General features: G+C 41.0%; 1 protein-coding gene across 1 annotated transcript in view; it reads right to left on the bottom strand.

The window, feature by feature from the left end:
- The window catches only part of HSD17B12 (hydroxysteroid 17-beta dehydrogenase 12), a 77,507-nt gene extending 67,926 nt beyond the window's left edge, over nt 1-9,581 (bottom strand). The window contains exon 1 of the mRNA XM_044436695.1: nt 9,359-9,581. Within this exon, the coding sequence (XP_044292630.1) occupies nt 9,359-9,530 (172 nt within the window). The 5' untranslated portion in view covers nt 9,531-9,581. The remainder of the gene's footprint in view (nt 1-9,358) is intronic.
- Nucleotides 9,582-20,066: the final 10,485 nt, after the last annotated feature.

Here is a 20,066-nt window from a genome sequence, read left to right as displayed (position 1 = left end):
TCTGTTTGCTGACCAACAACGTGACAAGTATACATGGGAAAATTTATGCTTTTTAAAGCTGAATCATGCCCATCCTTAGCAATGAGTATGAATTTACAGGATGGGAATGGGACGTGAAGTGTCAAATACTAAAAAAAATTCATCAATTTAAGCAATCTAGTAATCTAGGCTCTGTGCCACAAGAAGGCCTTAACATAATATCAAAAACTGCTATCAAACATTTCACAATGAATATCAAATGCAGAAACGCAAGTTTAAACTTCTACATAACTGATGTGCACCTGTTTTGGAAGTTCAACTGCCTACTTTTGGGTGGTGGCCTGCTCAAAGCAATGACAACATTGGGTAGACCAGGGGTCGGCAACCTTTAACACTCAAAGAGCCATTTGGACCCGCTTCCCACACAAAACACTGGGTGCCATAAAACCCTTTTGACATCTAAAATGAAGATAACACTGCATATACCATTTTTACCTTAATGCTATCTTTATCTTCATTATGATTTAGCTGCAGCTCTTGTTCAGTCACTAAAAACTGTTATTTTTAATCTTACATTATAAACTAATAGGACTCCTTTCATATATTTTGAATAGAACAGCTTCCTGAAGAGTCAAAGTCAGTGCTAAAGGGCCGCATGCATTAAACAGCAAACCCCGTAAGTTCCTCAGCAGTAAAAGCAAATGAATGTATCCACGTACTATTAAATGTTTGGTTTTCTACAAAACTTTTCTTCGATTTATCCATGGTTGGCCTATGGGGAGGTGGGGAGCTCAGTAAATTGGCGGGGCTGTGCCCGAGATGTAGGTGTGTTCAGTGACTGATTAGCAGATAAACAGTCAAGTGCTGTGAATTGTGACAGGTCCCAAGCGCAGCTTTTAACATTCAGATGAAGGAGATTACATTGGGACAAAGAGAATCTTTTCAGCAGTGTTTCTTGTAACATGAGAGCATGCAGGAAGCTTGTTTAGCAGAGGAATGTAGCAATTTACTGAACTAGCTAGTGCTGAGTTCCTGAGTGGAGCTTCGAGCGGCACATGCTTTGAGCGATGAAGTCTCAGCAGAGGGGTTCAAGAGGCACGTGCGGCTCCGGAGCCATGGGTTGCTGACCCCTGGGTTAGACAGATCTTTGAAAAAACATGGCCTAAGCTAATCTTTCCCCAACCTGGTGCTTTCTAGGTGCTTTGTACTACAACTCCCACCATCACTGACAATGGGCTATGCTGACTGGAGCAGATAAGAATTGGAGTCCAAACCATCTGGAGGGCATCATGTTGGGAAGGCAGGTCTGAACTATCAGCAATCTGAAGCAGTCTTTACTAAAGCAATGTTGTAGCTCATGGGTCCCCAACCTTTTTGGATCTGTGTACACATCTGAAAATTCGAGAAACCACTGTGGGTACCACCACACAATTAACTCCCACGGAAGATAAGGCTAGTCATAGTCTGCCATGGAGAGGGTCAAGAGGTACTACGAAGAGAAACGGCAAGGCCAGTAGCTTGGAGGGAGGAGGAAATGGAAAGAATTCTTCCCTTACCTGCCCAAGCTTCTTCCATTCATACAAACCTACCCCTTACAGTGTCTTCTCTGTTTCCACTTCCAACCACTAGCCTCACTGTTTCTCTTCCACAAGCCCTCTCCTCATTATTTCTTTCCCTTCCTAGCCTCTGGACTAGTTTTCTTTCTCCTTCTTCCTTCCTTGCAGTTCCTTCCACTTCCAAGTCTGCAGCCTTGCTCTCTCTTTCTTCTCTACCTACTTTGCCCTGCTTTCTCTTCTTAAAAGCTCATGAGTGACAGGTTCAGAAATAGGAACAAGAACCTGGCACTCTAAAATCTTTCCATTTTCATTTGAAAGTGGGCAGTAAATGAAGAGCTGTGCAAATACCACTGGAGGTGCCCATAGACACCCAATACACATTCCTGCTACAGTCTGCTGGTTTTAAGAACCCAGGTAAATTCATTCATTAATTTAATACATTTGTGTCTCCTTTTAAGTAATAAATATTATCAGAAAGTGCATGAAATACATTTAAGTGAAAAATGGCAGAAACCTAAAAATCCTATTTGTCTCAGGTATCCTACAGGAGTAGCAAGTGCCATCTTATTCCCAAAGTATGTTTGCAGATAAGAATAGGATTGCAGAAGCTAAAAATATGCCACTTTAGTGGGTTTATTGCAGTACTGTACCACCAATGCTAACATGTTTTGCCAGTGTAACCACGACATAAGCAAAACAGGTGGGAATGGATATATCTGGATTGTTCAAAGGGAGTACAAGACTTAGCCGGGATGTTAGATCACTTGGAGGCGAGTTCTAAGAGCAGAACTGATCTGAACAAAAGTAGTACAAGTTAAAACCAAACATGATTTAAGTCCCAAATTGCCATTTCCTCTTCTCTCTACTACCAAATAAATGATTATATGATTTCAACTAATTTGGCAGCCAATCACAGCACAGAAATAGCGATCTATAAACCACAGCCAGGGAATGCACACCTCTCATCAAGTCATGGAACACAGGACTAAATTATTCTGGCCTTCTATCTAGTAGGCATAAAGCACTTGTTTACAATGCCTGCAGGGATGCAGGTTATCCATTCTGGATAAAGTCTGTGTTAATTTCAGTAAAGAACATAAAAGCTGTAATGGATCAGACTAAGAATCCTCCTAGTTCAGCATTCTGTTCACATAGAGGCCAACCAGTTGTCCATGAGATCCCACAAGTTACACTCATGTTCTATAGCACCCTCCTAAGTTCCCTAATCTGTTTGTTAGTTGTACTGAATCAGATTTTTCTCAAATTGAAATGGAATAGAAAAGCAGAACAGAGAGTGAAGCTGAAAGTGCTACCAATAACTTAGCAAAAAAAGTTAAATAATTGATATAAAATATATCAATTCCCTCTGCAGTATATAGCCTAAAATCCATTTAAGGTGTAGACACTTTTGTTAAATATAAGCAAATATATGCTATTATCTTTACATTTTTAAAATATTTCCATAAAATAAATGGCCACATAAAGTGTTGTGTTTGAATAGATTTAAACTTAGTTGTGTGGTTAATTTAATCCCACCCCAAGAACTATTTCAAATATTTTGTAGCTGCTAAGAAACTAATTGTACAATACAACCTCCTCATGCTCAACCAGAATGGGAGCTCTTTTTGGCTGCAGATACCAATGCTTCTGAACATCTATACCACCGAATACCAAAATGGCTCTCTCCAGGCTTGTCCTGCAGAAGGTGAAGCGAAAACTGGATCTTGTCTTTGCACTCAAACTGCCTCAACAGCCCATTCCATCCTTATACTGCAAAGAAATCCTCTCAGTTATTGTGTTGTGCAACAGAGGGACAAGCCCTGCTGAAAAGGAATCAACATGGTTTCTGAAAAGGGATAGCTTGTCCTATTAGAACCTATTAGAGTTCTTTGAGAGTGTCAACAAACATGTGGACAGGGTACTCCAGTAGACACTGTTTATTTGGAGTCCAAAAGGTTTTTGACAAAATTCCTCACCAAAAACCTATGAGAAAGCTGAGCGGTAATGGACTAAGACTCCTCTTATGCCTCAAGTAACCGGTAAAATAATAGAGAAACAAATAAATTTTATTTTTTTCCCAGTGGAGGGAGGTAAATGATGGGCTCCCACAGGGCTCTGTCGTTAGAACCAATGCTTTTCAACTTATTCATAAATGATCTGGAATGAGAAGTGAGCAATGAAGTTGTGAAGGTTGCTAATAACAATAAACTATTTAGGGTGACTAAAACCAGAAGCAATTGTGAGGGGTTCCAAAGATTTCTTCTTTGAAAAAGAAAAATTACAATTTTTTTCAAGCTGGGAGAATGGGTATCAAAATGGCAAAAGTGGTTCAGTGTAAACAAGTGTAAATTAATACATGGTGCAAAAAATCCTAGCTACATGGATAAGCTGATGACAAGCAGTGACTGATCAAGAAAGGGGCTGTAGTTGACAGCTTGATAAATATGTCAACTCAGTATTGCAGCTGTAAAAATGGTGAACTCCTTGTAAGGCATAGCTAGGAAAGGAATTGAAAATAAAACTATCAATATCATACTCACCTTAAAAAATTCTATGGTTGACTGCACTTAGAATGCTGTGTACAGATCTGATCATGGCATCTGGATAAGGACTTTGCAGAGTTGGAAAAAGTGCAGAAAAGGGCAACTAAAATGATCAAGGATTGGAGCAAATCCTCTGAGGAAAGGTTACAACAGTTTAGATTCTTACCTTCACAAACAGGTACTAAAGGGAGACATGAAAGAGGTGTACAGAATGGTGTAGAAAAATGTCTCCTTAAACACTTACTTTTTTAGTTTCAGCTCCAGCAGTGGAGAGTGCATGGTGGGGCAAAGTGATATTTTTGTCACCTTGATAAATGAATTGTGCCAGAATGGAAGTGCAACAATGACAATTTTCCTGAACATCTGAGGCTTCCAGTATCATAAACATTCCAGTTTCTGGATAAACTTTCTGGGATGTAGACTGGAGGTACTGCGTCCAAGGGTTCCATTCCTGTTTCATGGTTCTGTTTTGTCTTTCATGCCATCAAACATCTTCATGATTAAAAAATGTTGTGACAGCTGACATGAAACTTATTTCTTTTTTTTAATCTCACCGAGAGAAGCATGTGGAGGTAACAAAATAAATTAGAGAGGGTCAATAAAATGAAGTTCCATCATAAAAGTTGGAGATGCTGTTGGCATGGGGCTCCTCTTAAATGTGGGGTGATGTTCAACTTTCTCATCACTGTTTCAGTCTTTATGAAGAGCCAGGTTCTCATGTAGGAGATGATGACAGATCTAGTCCAATCTCTGAAAGTCTAAGTTACTTCTTTAGTTCTCATGTGGCTTCCACCAGCCATATCTTATGTATCAGCTACAATTCTACACAGAGATAACCTGGCCAGTGTTATTCAGGTAGGATTTGATTTAAATCACAATTTAAATCTCTAGTCGGTAAGACTAGATTTAAATCATGGTTTTCTACATATGTGTACACATGTCTGCCTTATCTGTGGGTAGCGGAATTTCATTAAAATATTCCCAAACTAGGTCTCTTTTATGGCCTGCTGCCATTATGGGTTTTCTCCTCCAGGGAAAGAATATGATCTCAGGTAATACACAAAAAGATCCAAAGATCTGTAGAGTATTCACATTCATTTTTACTGCTTACCCCTCCCTCCTCACACTTAGCTTCTTGTGCAGATCTATTCCACTCTTAACAATCTTCTTCTATTCACTGAAGTTTTGAAACTTAGCACTTAAGATGAAAAAGGTTGATTCTCTGTACACAGATTTGCAAAGTAACATGGGATTAAGTTTTTTCTCAACTCTGTATGCTTATTTTGTAACATGTTTGCTTTGAAGAAGAGGCATGTGATCTCTGCAGACAGAAATTCACAGTTCTGAGAACTGTAAAACCAAGCACCTGAGACAAGAACTTCTAGAAAGAAAAATCACCCAATAATCTAACAGAAACATCTGGAAGAGCATGATATTGTGAATATATTAATGGAATTCATTTACCAAAAAATATAAATATATCATGAATATACAATCTCATACTACTTCATTAAAAACTAATCCTTATTTCATGATGAAACCTTTGAACTATAATATATAAATAGAAAACTATCTTTAGACAGATTGTTCTTTAAAAAGCATTTTATTTTAAAAATTTGATTTAAATTAAAATGCAATTTAAACAAAAATCCATTTTTAATATTTTTAAAAATCTTTTATCCACCCTGGTATTATTCATGCCATGTGGCAATCTAGTTTTAACTGATTACAGAAGTCAAGCATAGAAATTATGAAAACATGGGTAAGAGCAACAAAATCTTTTCAAGAGTTAACAGAAAGGGCTCTTAACTGCAGCAACTACCTGCATCATAAAACAGAGCCAGATTAAGGTGTTCAAGTGATAGCTGAGAAGAACTTTTAGCCTTATGTTATTTTAAGATATTCCCCTTATATATAAGTAATGTGATCTTAGGCTAATTGCCTCTGGGATAGGCTATTAATGTACTGTATTTATTCAAACTTATGCCCTGCTTTTTAGGCCAATTACCAAACCTGGCTTACAATATTTTAAGATGAAACAATACCAATGTCATCTATAAATAAGAGGAGTTCTATGAATAGAAAGGCTCTTCAGAAATGCTGTTTACCTATGAAAAATGGACAAGCAGCTCACCATATTCACTATTTAGGCCTATATTAAATGAAGAGATACTTTTCTGGAAGACTGAGTTATATAGTCTGAAGTGCCTGATCCTGCCTAATCTTGGAAGCCAAGCAGGGTTGGGCCTGGTTGAAATCTGGATGGTTAACTTAAATGCTGTAAACAGCGCAGAGAGCTTCCACTACGGGTGGTACAGAAATGTAATGTAGTAATAATATAGTTTGTTTGTCAACTATATGAATTTCAATAGAAAGTGACTAGATCAATTGCAAGCCATACCTTAAAAGAATTAAAACTTTCAGTTATCTATGGTTTAAGATAAGCCATAACACCATCAGAAACAAAGATATGCTGATAACCCTATCTCAGAAAATGGGAGGAATGTGTAGACAAGATGACTGAAATTATTTTTAGAAGCCTGAATTCTAAGTAAAGTTATCTCTTGGGGTTTTTTCCCCTAGGTATCTTTGTCAATGCAGGCATAACCTCAATAACTTTCAGTGAGTGATAGGCTTCTCCATCTCCCATTCCCTCACTGTTCTGCCACCCTTCAGCAGAAACAGAAGAGGTTATCTTTTCTTGCCTGTAGCTGGGGAAGGCAGAGGAAAAGAAGGTGAAATAGCACAATTCAAACATCACAGCAAAATTACAAACTCCCCGTAACATTTCATTATTGCAGGAACAGGTAACATCTAACTTCTGAGCAAGTTTTTGGACAGTGCCTCTTAAATGCAACAAGATTTACCATATTTTTAAATTAGTGGTTAGGTCATTACAACTACACTTGATTTAAACTACTTATTAAACCAGACATCTTTACCAAGAACCAGGCTCCAAAACAGGAATATAAGCAAATTAGAATACAATGCACAATTGTACAATTGCAAGCTATCACTTGCCAGTGCATAATTCATACATTGTAATGACTGCAGCTAAGCAACTTTCTTATTCCCCCAAAACACAAATAATTGTTTAGAAATTGCAAAAGCTGTAAATACTACAGTTTGTTTCATGATGGAAGAGAAAGGTTGGTTACAGACTCTCATCTCCTGCCTTTTCAACTTTTTTTTTTAATTACGTAGTTAAATTAGTGTGACTCTGCCTATGGTAGAAACAGAACAGCTTGAACTGTTTTGGTATTCTAAGAATAATTAGTATTCCAAAGCTCAGCTGAACAAAGCCAACATTCATTTGTTACAATAGGCAAAGCTGGATTTACAAAAATAGACAGTGGATTACAAAAATTAAAGTGGCACAACAGATCAGGTTCAACTTGGTAGAGGGCGCTATTATTGCATTATATCTACTTCTATGCAACATTACACAAAAGCATAGAGTTGGATATTGAAACTGCCAGCAACAGTTCCTTACTTGGCAACAGAAGTCATCCCACATCTCTACACCACACCTTCAGCTACCATCAAAACCGTTGTGCTATCTCTGCGATAAAGCTTGTCCATAATGCAGATGTGCCTTATAAAACACTACAGGGTATATGGCAGGACTAAAAGTACATTCCAAATTAACTACCCCAACCATATAGCAAGGACAAGGAATACTAAAACAGTAAATCATGGGCCTATGTGGGAGCTGTTAAAAGCAAACATAGCAGAGTTAAGTAAATTACAACTGCTTACCTCACACAGGATGCTATTCTAGCTAATGCAGCACAAGCATCTGCTTCCCTCAATAAAACCACCACAGGAAAATAGAATTGAACTGTTAATCTCAGAAAGTGAGATACGTAGAAATAAGATGATTTACCAGTATTATTTGGTGAAAGGTTCAGAGTAAATCAAGATGTACAAGGTACATCATCCTTACATCCACAAAAAAGCTCAATAAAAGGAAATTTACCTTTATTTCAATTTGTTAAAAGAAACTAGCTTATTCAAAAGCCTATGAAGTATACCTTATAATTTACTGACAACTTATAAGAAAATTGGGATCTACTTTATTGAAATATCGACATAAATCACAGCACTGACCAAGTTTCAAAAAACCAGACAAATCAGTTGAAGAGCAATCCAGATACAACTTTTTTAAAGCTTAGCTATTAATAGTATACTTTACACTAAACAAAAACATTTGATTTGTTGAACTATTATATCTTCAACTTTCTTGCAACTTTCTTGCTATGGCTAAGAAATCAGCTCCTCTTTCCTGCTTGTTCCATACTGCTTTAAACTGGCATTATGGTTGTTTGCAAGCCACTTAGTATATTGCACAGAATTAAAATATAAGATTAAAAATGTTTTTACCTTAGCCTGGCTAAGGGAAAGTCAACAGAAAAAGCCTGACTAAATTCAATTTCCATCACAAGGTATCCAGTAGGAATGCAGACTATCAACCTACAATCAATCTCACCTGTAAAAGGCAGGTTTATATCCTTTTTCTGTGGAGGAGTCAATCCAGAAAGCCTTCAACTGGTTCCTGCTTATGAACTTTCAATTACTACGGTAGAAAGCAATCACAACAGCCAACTTAACAAGCTTGTGCCTTTTTCACTGCCTGTGTCCAGAATCTATCATCCACATCAACAGCCAACCACACTCCAAAAAAAAAAAAAGTGTACGAAGTATAGATAGATATATATCAGAAGAATGGGAAAGCCACATATCCTGACTTCAACTATAAATAAGCTACTGAAGAGTTTCTAAAGTTATGTGAAGGAAGCTTATCACTGCAGCTCAAGCACGTAGGCGACAGGGTTTAAAAAGATTAAAATTTAGCCTGCCTCTTTTTCTTAACTGTTACCTGCAGGACCACAGAAAGGCAGAGGTGAGCGAATGAGTAACTAATCCGTAGTAAGTGACCTTGAGTGCGTACTGCTCTCGACTCCTCTCAAGTATCATCAGTACGAACGAGGGCTGCCGAAGACTGAGCTCAACAAGGGGAAAGTCACAAAGGCAGAGCCGCGAACAAGGGCCGGGGGGGGAGGCGTGAGACCCCTGCGCTGGAACAGAGTGTGTCTAATAAGACGGGCATGACGGGAAAGGAACGAAGGCAGCCAACTGCTGTGGTGCAGGCCTGGAAGGAGAAGGCAGCGACTTGGCTGTGGGCTGTCTTCGAAGGAGAAAGGGAGCGGGGTTGTGGCTTCAAGCCCAGGTGAAACAGCCGGGCGAGCGCCGGGGAAGTACACAGGAGCGCGGACTCACCTGCCCATGCGCCCAGGTGCGGGCCCACTGCCGTAGGGTTGCCCAGCACCCACATGCGGAGGGCATACTTTATATAGAAGAGCAACGAGTAAACGAAATAAGCGACGCTCAGCACTCCAACCCAATAGAAGAGGCCGGTGTACGAGGACAAGAACGATTCAGAGGCCTCCATGGCTCTAACAACGAAGCGTCTACAACGACAGGTGCGACGGCCACGGCAAGACTGAACCCTTCCGCCTTCTGCCGGACTGGTCCCCAGAATAATCCCGCCTCTGCAGCGCATCCATTGGCTACGTCCTCCGATGCGCGCTTTCCATTGGAGGTATCTAGACTAGCCGGATCTTCATACTCGTGGAGCTCTACAGTAGAATGAGACGAAGTCAGTCATTTGCCTCTCTCTTTGATAGATGAGCCGACCGCCCGAAGTGCCTCCGCGCACACGTGCGTGCGAACGTCCCTGCGGGCGGCGCCCGGCTCCTATTGGCTGAAATCTTGAATCTACGTTCTGGAGCGCGGGAGCATTTTGAGCGGGTGAACTGAAACTGTAGGAAAACCCGAAACGGACATTATTTTAAGGTGTAATCCTATGGATGTTCAAGACAGAAAAAATCCCACGATTTATTTATTAATTACATTTCTGTACTGCCCAGTAGCTGAAAGATTACGGGCGTTTCACAACAATTTCTCAGCGTTCTCCAGCCTTGGAAGAGTTACAGGACTTTTTTTTTCCGTCTAAACTTCCAAAACAGTAGCGACCAATGAGTGTGTAGCTCCTTTTACGTTTTTATTCAAGAGAAAACGCAAGGTAACAATCCGGACTAGACCCTGCACCTACGTTACGTAAAAAAATGAAATAAGAGACACAATTTTTATTTATTAACCTGCCCCATTTGGCCCTCGTGCATGTGAGAGAAACAAGGCCTGCCCTGCCATTTGGGCTGGTCATATCTGAATACTGCTTCTCTTCCATGCTACAAAAAGATGCAGTATGTGCACAGCATTCTTGCTCCTACCTGTTTAGACATTTGCCTGCTTGGATGTTTAGTTATACTCAGAGTCCATATCAAGCTTAGAAAATGATAAATGAACACATTCAGTTTTGTGCCTCTACACCAAGTGTTTTGACTTACAATGCCTAGTCAACCTAAGCCAGTGGCATCAGGGAAGTTCTAGGCTGAGGGCCACAACCAGCCCTGTGAGCTGTGGTTGATGATTAGGCTAGTTAGGAAAACAGTTCTTTAGACAATAATTCAATGGCCCCTGGAACAGCTTCTCTCTCAAGGCTACAGGTACTCCTCCATTCCCTTACAGCCATAGTGGAAAGAACAACATGGCTGTTTCCCAAGATGGGGCCTCAGGGAGAAAAGGGAATGTTCAGTGAGTGTGGTAGAGAGAAAAGGGGAGAGACCAGGATACAATAAATCCTTGGTCTTTCCACCCCAGTCCAGCTCCCAGGCTTGCACCATCTTTAGCTGAACTCAGAGACTTGTTCCTGTAGAGGGAAATTTTGCAAAAGCAGCACAGAGGTTTAAATTACCTCCATCACTCCTCTTACCCTGTTGGCAACAGCCTGAAGGACCTCGTGTAACTGCATTACACTTTGGGGTCACAGTGGCTTGCCTTGATGGTTAGTGTGGTTCCAGTTGAAATTATCTGAAGTTATCTGGAGGGATCAATTTTATCTGCTGCAGCCTGATGTGGACAAAGTACTTGCAGCAATGCAACTGAACACATTCCCCTTTGAGCTTTGTCCTACCTAATAAAGGATAGCCAGTAGGATATGATTGGATGGAGTCAAACACATCTGTGTGTGAAGGGGCAGTTTTGTTGTCCTTAAGGAGGCTGTATTGTGACCACTCCTGAAGAAACCCAGTCTGAATTCAATGGTATTTGAAAATTACCACCCAGTTGCAAATACCCCTTTCTTATGGAGGGTATTTGAAATAGTTGTGGCAGAGCAACTGCAGGCACTCTTGGAGGATACTGAGTATCTAGATTGGGTTTTGACCTGACTGTGGGTCCAAATCAGCCTTAGTGGATGACCTTTATTGAGAGACAGACAAGGAAATACCCTGTTAATTCTACTCAACCTTTCATCACAGTTACCATTGATCATGGAATTCTGGGTTGACTATGTAGGTTAGATATTGGAAGCATTGTTACAGTGGTTCCAGTTCTACCTGTGGGATTTATTTCAGAGAGTAAGAGGGTGGCTATTCCCTTGTCTCTTGACAATTGAGCTATGGAGTTCTACAGAGGACCATTTTTGTCCTTGGTGTTCTTTAACATCTAAATGAAGCCTCTGAGAGCAGTCATTCAGAGATTTGGAACCAAGTGTTGTATGTATGCCAATGTCACAGGGAGATAGAGTTGTGTGTCATCTGAATCAGATGAGGCTTGCAAGTCATGGATCACTGCCTAGACTCAGTGATGAACTGGGTAAGGACCAATAGACTGAAGATCAATCCTGGCATGATGAAAGCCCTATGAGTGGTACCCATGTCTGAAAATTAGGCTAATTGTCTGTTCTAGATGAGGTTGCACTTCCTTTGAAAGACCATTTTTGTAGCATGGGGTGCTCAATGTTGCCAAAGTCCAAAGCACGTATGGTGGCTCAGAGTATCTTTTTCCAGCTTTGTTGAGCTCACCAGCTATGGTCTCTCCTGGGCAGAGCTGGGGCTATGGTAATACAGCAGTAATATCTTAAAGGCTGCATTACTGCAATGCACTCTAAGTAGGGCTGCTTTTAAGACTAGCCCAGAAACTGAATTTAGTGCAGAATGCAGCAGACTCAAAACACAACCAGGTATCTGAGGGAGCACTTTTTCCCTTATTTATCAACCTGCCAAGTCAGTGAGGTCATCTGGTGACATACTCATAGTGGTTCTACATGGCCCAAGTGAGCTCTACTCAGAGAAAAACTTTCAGTATGATGGCTTTTATGGAATTACCTGCCAGTGGAGGTCTGCAGACACCAAGAGTGTGCTGTTTTCAGCAACTCCCATCTTTCTTTCAGCAAGACTTGATTGACCGTTTTTGGCTGTTACCCATATTCTATTTAAGCACTTGACTGCAGCATTTTATTCTTTTTATCTTTTTATTGTTCACTACTCTAGAATCTGTTTAGATGTGTAGCACATACATGTTGTGAACAAATAAACAACTTCTAATTCCTTCCGTATAATTGTGCCTTTAACCAGTAACTGATCTGTAAGAGGACCTCTCCTGTTATTCCAGGATTGCTGAGTTTGCTCAAGAGTTTTTGGTAAGGAATATTCTAAAAAGCCTTTTGGAAGTCCAAGTAAACAATGTCTACCAGATAACTCCTGTTCACATGTTTATTGACGCTCTTAAGCCTGGTGAAAAGTGATTTGCTGAACCCATGTTGCTTCTTTTACCACCAGGCTTGTCCTGCCATATACTTACTAATTTTATATTTGATAATAAAGATTTTCTCTTTCAAATGATTTACCCAGGATAAACATTACATTAGCAAGTCTGTAATTTCCCGGATCTGCCCTGCATTGACATAGCACAAGTGTGGCCATAAGGAAAAAAAATCATCTGCCACTCAGTCATTTCTTGGGAGGCCCTCAGGCAAGGCTAGTGAGTTGCTGAGCTTTCTTTTGCACAATCCAATGCCCTTTGTGTTCAATCCACATAAGCCTCTGAATTTGGAGGCTTATATACATTCAGTGCATGTAGAAATCACTTGATCATGATCTCAGGTAGATCATGTAAAAAACCACAAACCATGACACCCACAGAGAGTTGCTTGTTGTGTTTTGTGAGTGCACTGAATCTAGTCCTGCCACTGGAGTATCAAGGAACGAGCCTACAGGATCTTTTAAAGAACTTTAAGATATCTGAGGAGTGTTCTCTGTGGGATGCTGTTTCCTGACAAATGGGCAGTGTCCATAAAAGCTTATTACATAATAAATTTAACTCATTGCTATCATAGTTAGAGAGACTTCAAGAATCTGAGAGATCTCAGAATCCTAGCTGCCCTCCTTTGGACATCCTCCAGTTTGGCAATGCCCTCTTTAAAATAGTTGTAAGTGCACATTTGTACACCTCCCAAAGTATTCTTTTTAAAAAGATATTTGCACACATTTCTGGGGCCAGAAAATAATGCAAACTAAATTGTACATATTTCACATTCTATAAAACAAAACAAAATGGCAGTGAATTAAAGGGATGCTAACTGGAGCAAAAAGTTGGAGGCTCTGCCATGACACTGAGACACCAGCTAAAAGATTGACGGTACCCTCTGGGCGCACCGTGAATAGCTCTTTAAACAAGCCACTACAGGTTCATTTCAGAGTGGATTACCATGTTGTGCAACTACCCTGTCAGTAATGGGAATGCAATGCTGCTCCATAAATACTTTTTGAAGCCTACCAGGTGATCATCCTACACCTTTAGCATTCCAGTTGAATCATGGGATCATTTCATGGATTGTCAGTGTATTCCGAGCTCTTCACTGCTTATACAAATGGTCTCTAAATACCAGAACAATGAACCTGGATGAATACAAGAAATGTGACTGTATTGTACATGTTTTATGATTTATTGAACATAACAAACATCAGGAACATAACAAACATTTGGAAACATCAATAAGCAGCAAAAAATAACATGTCAAGACACATGAATTCAATTCAAGTAGCCAACATAATATATACATGTATATTAGAGATAATCAAAAGGGTACAGTTTAGCAAAGAACAGAATACATAGCCTTTGAAAAAATAGGAAACACAGAATTTACTGAATTTACTGCCAGTATAAATACAAAGATATTGCAGCTTTGATATTGTTGCTCTCAATGAAAGAAACTAAACTTGATTTCTTTCATGTTTGGGTCCCATTTTTTAATCTGCACTTTTTAAAAATTTCCTTTCAAAGGAAAAGTAATATGAATGACATTGTAGGGGCTAAATTTTAATCTGTGGCTATGTAGCCAATTGTTTGCGAAGCACTACTAGATAATACCATATTGTATTTCACATTTCTAGCAGCTAGATTTTAAGGACACATCTTATCCTTTGTAGTAAACAAAGGATAAGTGCAATATCAAAGTGTTGATATCAAATATCAACAAAGTGCAATATCAAATAAAATATCAAAATATTTATTTAGGATATTTATATACTATTCCTCAGCCAATCATCTCTCTGAAATGGTTTACAATAAATTAAAACTACAAAACCCATCATCCTAACCAAGAAATGTACAAACAAGCCAAACACAACATTTAACCCCAACAGAACCCACACATAATCCATAACATGCATTCACAACTAAGCAAGCCAAGGGCAACCAGCAATCCAATATAAAATACTATATAACACTTAGTTATGGAATTTGGAGAAAATAAAAAGGGTTTTTTCCTGGTGCTGAAAAGAATAGAGTCAGGGAGCTGGATCCATAAATGAGGTGCCTCAGCTGAAAAGGCACTTCCCCTTGTAGCCATGCTTCTTACATCTTTTAGAGGGGGCTCTTGGAAAAGACCCTCCAATGATGATCTTATCCAATACACAGAAATGACCTGCACAATAATATCTGAGACCATGTTCTGCTAAATATGTGGTCTTTCCATTACTTATTTTTGTTTACTCTTGCAACACCTTCCACTAGAGGTGGAAGGAAAAGACAGATACAGAAGTGAAAAGAGAAACGATCAAGGTAGAGAACAGGAACCTAATGCTAAATATTCAGGAGAAATGGGAGTTGAAAAGAACATATTGATTTATTAGCCAGGTGCTCTATCACACTCACTATGTTAGAACAGTGCATTTTTGACTGTTCTGAATTCCCTTACCTACTGACAGGGAAAACCAGAAAGGATTGTGTGCACACATACATGCACACAAAAACACAAAAGGAAAGGATTCTAGCTGTCTTTCTGCATCTGATATCACTGTTTACTGCTCTTACTAGTACTTTCCATGTGTGAGGAGAGGGAAGAGAAGGAAGCATAAGCAGTCACTGGAAGCCAACAGAAAGGCAGTCAGCAGTCCTTCATTCCTTATGTGCATATGATCGTGATTCCTTCCATTTGTCCTGCCAGGGCTGGGCTGCTGTTGCACGGCAAGCCAAATGTGTATCGGTTTAGCAATCATATAAGCAGGGAATCAGTACTACAAGTACTGCATGGATTATGCAATTGTGAATAATCATCATGCAAGGAGCTGTTCTTGCAGCAACTTATTTAGAACAGATGGATAAACTTCCAGGCCTTGCTATCAAGTCCACTCCTTATTGCCACCAACTTAACAATATGTGACTATAACAGTTCTGATTTTTTGTGAAAAAACAGTGCCCATGTGTTGATTTAAACAGCTCAGATTTTGTTAATGGGAAGAGTACCGTTTTACTAGTATTACAATGCTTGTGGTTTGTGCTTGTTTGGAGAGGAATACTGTTCTATGAAGAGCCAAAGAACTAGGCAGTCCAGCATGCTGTTCACAGGGTGGCCTACCAGCTGCCTGTAGGGGGCCCACCCTCCGCTTATGTTGCCCAGCAAACAGTGGACACTGGCACATTGCCTCTGTTCTGGGAGGTGAGATACAGGTATAAGGACTTCTAGGCACTGACAGCCATTTTCACCATGAAAATGTCTAATATTCTTTTAAAGTCATTCGAATTTGTGCATATCACTACATCTTGTGGAACTGAGTTCCATAGTTTTACTAAGTGCTGTGCCAGGAAGTAATTCCTTTTCTCTCTCCTTTTCCTGAATTTAGCATCCTTCAGCTTCATGGGATGACAGCATTGGGTTCTAATAATAGGAGAGAGAGAGAGAGAGAGAGAGAGAGAATAATACCTCTCTATGCATTTACTCCACAGCTTGTATAATTTTGTACATCCCATCATGTCTCCCTGTAGCCACATTTTTTCTAGGTTAAACAGTCCCAGATATTAAAATCTTTTCTCACAGGGAAGTGGTTCCACTCCTTTATCATTTTGGTTGCTCTTTTCTGCACTTTTCCAAATTTGTACTATCTTTTCTAGCTCAAAACTAGTTTAGTTTTAAAAGTTTTAAAAACTTCTTCCAGTTTCATATCTGATGGAACTATTAAGCAACCAAACAAACTGTAGGCCTACTGAATTAATGAATACGTGCTGAAAGAAGCACACTGCCTCCCCCTCAGGAATCATCTCTGCCTGTACAAGAATTATGCAAGCCATTCCCAGGATAGTATGTAATGAAACAAGTTCATTCTGATCTCAAGCATTGTATAACTTATATACTTATACCAGTTTAGTAATACTAATCTCAAATAAAATCAAGAGTCTAGATAATTGCAACACAGCAAATCACCCTACCTGTTGGCAGGTATACAAGTCTAAAAACAGTGTAATATTATACACTGTTTATATTGTATATAATATATACAGCAAATTATAACAGAAGCATTTGAAAGTGAAATGCAAATTTGAAGGTGCTCCCATGTTTCAATTATGGCAGACTTTGGATGTATTAATTAGCTTTCTGAAAGGAAAGCACTTTCCTTCACTTGTGTTATAATTTTGTTCACATTCTGTGCTTCCCCACACATACCTTTCCTAAATTAAGAGACACTTCTCCCCAGTGTTATTTCTAGCACTGTGTGTTATTGCTTGAAAAAATGTAATTTAGGTACATGTGGAAACACAATGAATCGAGGGGTGAAAAGTTCTACTTGGAATCAGTGAGGTCCAAATCACTGCAATGGATTTCTGTTAAGTGCCAAGCACCCACAATGAGCCCAACAAATGAACAGTTGCTCCCTCGCCCCACCACCCACCCAATTTCCCTCTCATATTTTCTTGTGGAACAGTAGGGAGCACCACGAAGAGAACTCCTCCTCTATTTGACAGCCATGACTGTGACCTCATTTCAGTTTATCACAAATGTGAGAAAGTTCCTGCAGCAGGAACAGCGCTCACACCCTGAAGCGCAATGGGAAGGAGAGCAGATCTGATCAGATCTGGAAAAGAAAGTGGGAGTGCCAGCATTTGCCTGAATTGATCTCAGGTAGGAGGTGGGGATGTGGCACCGGCTCCACAGCAGTGCGATGAGAACAGAACACCCCAGCAAGGCAATCACAGGCCTGCCTCCTGCCTAAGAGATCTCTTGGAGCTATCAACCATGCTGTCTGGCTATCACCTCACAAGAGCTAGTGATGCAGCCAGCAATCACAGTAGGGAGGAACCTACTGTGCTCACCTGTAACTGTCGCTCTTCGAGTGGCCATCTGTGCATCACACATATGGGTGCTGCGGCTGCGCAAAGTCTGTAGCCAGGAAGTTTTAAAAGCTTAATGGTTTTGGTGGGAACTCTGCACCCCTCCCCCCATGGTATAAAAGGGCGGAGTGCCTGCCATTTTCCCAGTCTACTGAAGACCGACCGTTCGCCCCCAAGCGGAAGCGAAAAGTATTACACATCAAGTGTTTAAGACACTGAAGGTAAGTATATATGCACATGAAGATATACCCTATGGATCTGTAACCAAGCGAAACACGGTACCACAGAAACCCAGTCACCGACACCAAGTGGGACCGGTGGGTGGGTTGTGTGAATGCACAGATGGCCACTCAAAGAACAACAGTTACAGGTGAGCAACCTGTCTTTCTTCGTCGTGGCCTCTGTGCGTCACACTTATGGGTGATTAGCAAGCTTACCAGGCCCGGAGGTGGGACTGTGTCATCAGAAGAAAGGACAGAAGAACAGAAGAAAGGACTGCGTGACCAAAGGAGCAATCCTGTCTGGCATGTACATCAAAGCAGTAATGTCTGGCAAATGTGCAAGGGGTGGTCCAAGTGGCCGCCTTGCAAATGTCATGAAGTGGAATGCCAGTGGAGAAAGCCGCAACAGCCCTCCTGGAATGGCCTCGGCATGACAGGTATGTCTAGTTTATAAAGTTGATGGGCCAGTTCAATGGTCTGAACAATCCACTTCAAGAGTCTTTGGGACCTAATGGGGGACCCTTTGTCATGTGCAGAATACCTGATGAAAAGACATCTGGTATTGTGAAAAGATTCTGTATGAGACCTGTAAAAGGCGAGCCATTGACGAACGTCAAGGGACGAGCGCTCCACGGGCATAGACGGAGTAGGAAAAAAGGCTGGTAAAACAATGTCCTGACATGGAAGTGTGACATGACCTTCGGAAGGAACGCTGGATCAGTACGCAGAGCAACCTTCTCCTTGTGAAAATTGAGATAAGGAGGGTCTAAACAGAGCACGCAGAGTTCACTGGCCCTTCTAGCTGATGTGATAGCAACAAGGAAGGCAGTTTTCCATGACAAAAGACCTAAGTCGGTAGTCGCCAAGGGCTCAAAAGGAGGTTTGGTGAGCACTTGAAGGACAACAGAGAGGCTCCACATCAGAACAATTGATCTGACCAGTGGCTGAAGATTCTGTAAGCCTTGAAGGAATCGACAAATAAGGACAATAGAGAATACTGATGGGCTGGCCACCTGACCACGATAGTGAGAGATCGGGGCAATGTAAACTTTAATGGATGAAGGTTTGAGTCCAGTCTGGTGTAAGGAAAATAGAAATTGAAGAACATTCTCAGTAGAAGCCGAATGAACAACAAAGTGGTTGGTCTCGGCAAAAGATGTAAAACGTTTCCATTTAGCCACATATGAGTGATGAGTCGCAGGTCTTCGTGCAGACCAGAGAATGAATTGAATATCAGGATGTAGAGCACTCGAGTCTGATGGAGAATTCGTCAGTATCGAGGAAGGATGAACAGCTGTGTCCGGACACTGCCGGGTTGGTGTCCGGGTTGGCAGACCGACAGTGCCATTGGTACCAAGGGAGTAGTGTGACCTATCGAATGAGCCAGGCTGTCAGATTGAGCAAATGAAGGTCCAGGTGGCATATTGCCCCATTCTGTTGAGTTATGAGATGAGGTATGAGAGGCAGTCGCTGAAAGGTGTTGTCTGACAGATGGGGAACGGTACGAAACCAGGGTTGGGAAGGCCACCAGGGAGTGACGAGAATTCCCCGAGCCTCGTTGAGGGTGATCTTGGCGAGACTTCTCGTAATGAGCGGTATCGGAGGGAATGCATAAAAGAATGTGTTCGTCCATGGAATCATCACAGCGTCCCCCTCGAACCAGGACCGATACCCGCTCGGGAGCAATAAGCTTTGCAGACTGTATTCGCGTGAGTGGCAATTAGGTCTATGTCTGGAGGGCCCCAAGTCTGAAAAAGGTGATGATAGACCTGACAATCCAACTCCCATTCGTGGGTCGTCAACATCTGTCTGCTGAGGGCGTCTGCTCCTCGTTGTTGGTACTGGCTAGATGAACGGAGAGGAGAGTGATTTCCCTCGAAATGCACCAGTCCCACAGTCTCATCGCTAGATGAGCCAGGGAGGCAGACTTCGTTCCACCCTGTTTGTTGATATAAAACACAGTCACAATGTTGTTGGAGGCCACTTGATTAACTTGGCCCCAAAGCGTATTCTTGAATGATCGAAGGGCTTTCAAGATCGCCAGCAGCTCTAGGTAGTTGATGTGTCTGGCAGCCTCGTGGTTGTCCCAAGTGCCCTGAGTGCGAAGACCGGCACACAGAGTTCCCCAACCCGTGAGGGAGGCATCGGAGAACAGAGTCAGTGCTGGATGAGGTGGGCAGAACAGAATCCCGACAGACAGATTGCTCTGTATATTCCACCATGACAGGGTCTGGAGAACGGAGACTGGGAGATGA

This window comes from Varanus komodoensis, unplaced genomic scaffold (assembly GCF_004798865.1).
Source record: "Varanus komodoensis strain SLA01 unplaced genomic scaffold, ASM479886v1 scaffold3, whole genome shotgun sequence".
NCBI classification, from domain to species: domain Eukaryota; kingdom Metazoa; phylum Chordata; class Lepidosauria; order Squamata; family Varanidae; genus Varanus; species Varanus komodoensis.
This window is presented reverse-complemented; position numbering and strand designations above follow the sequence as displayed.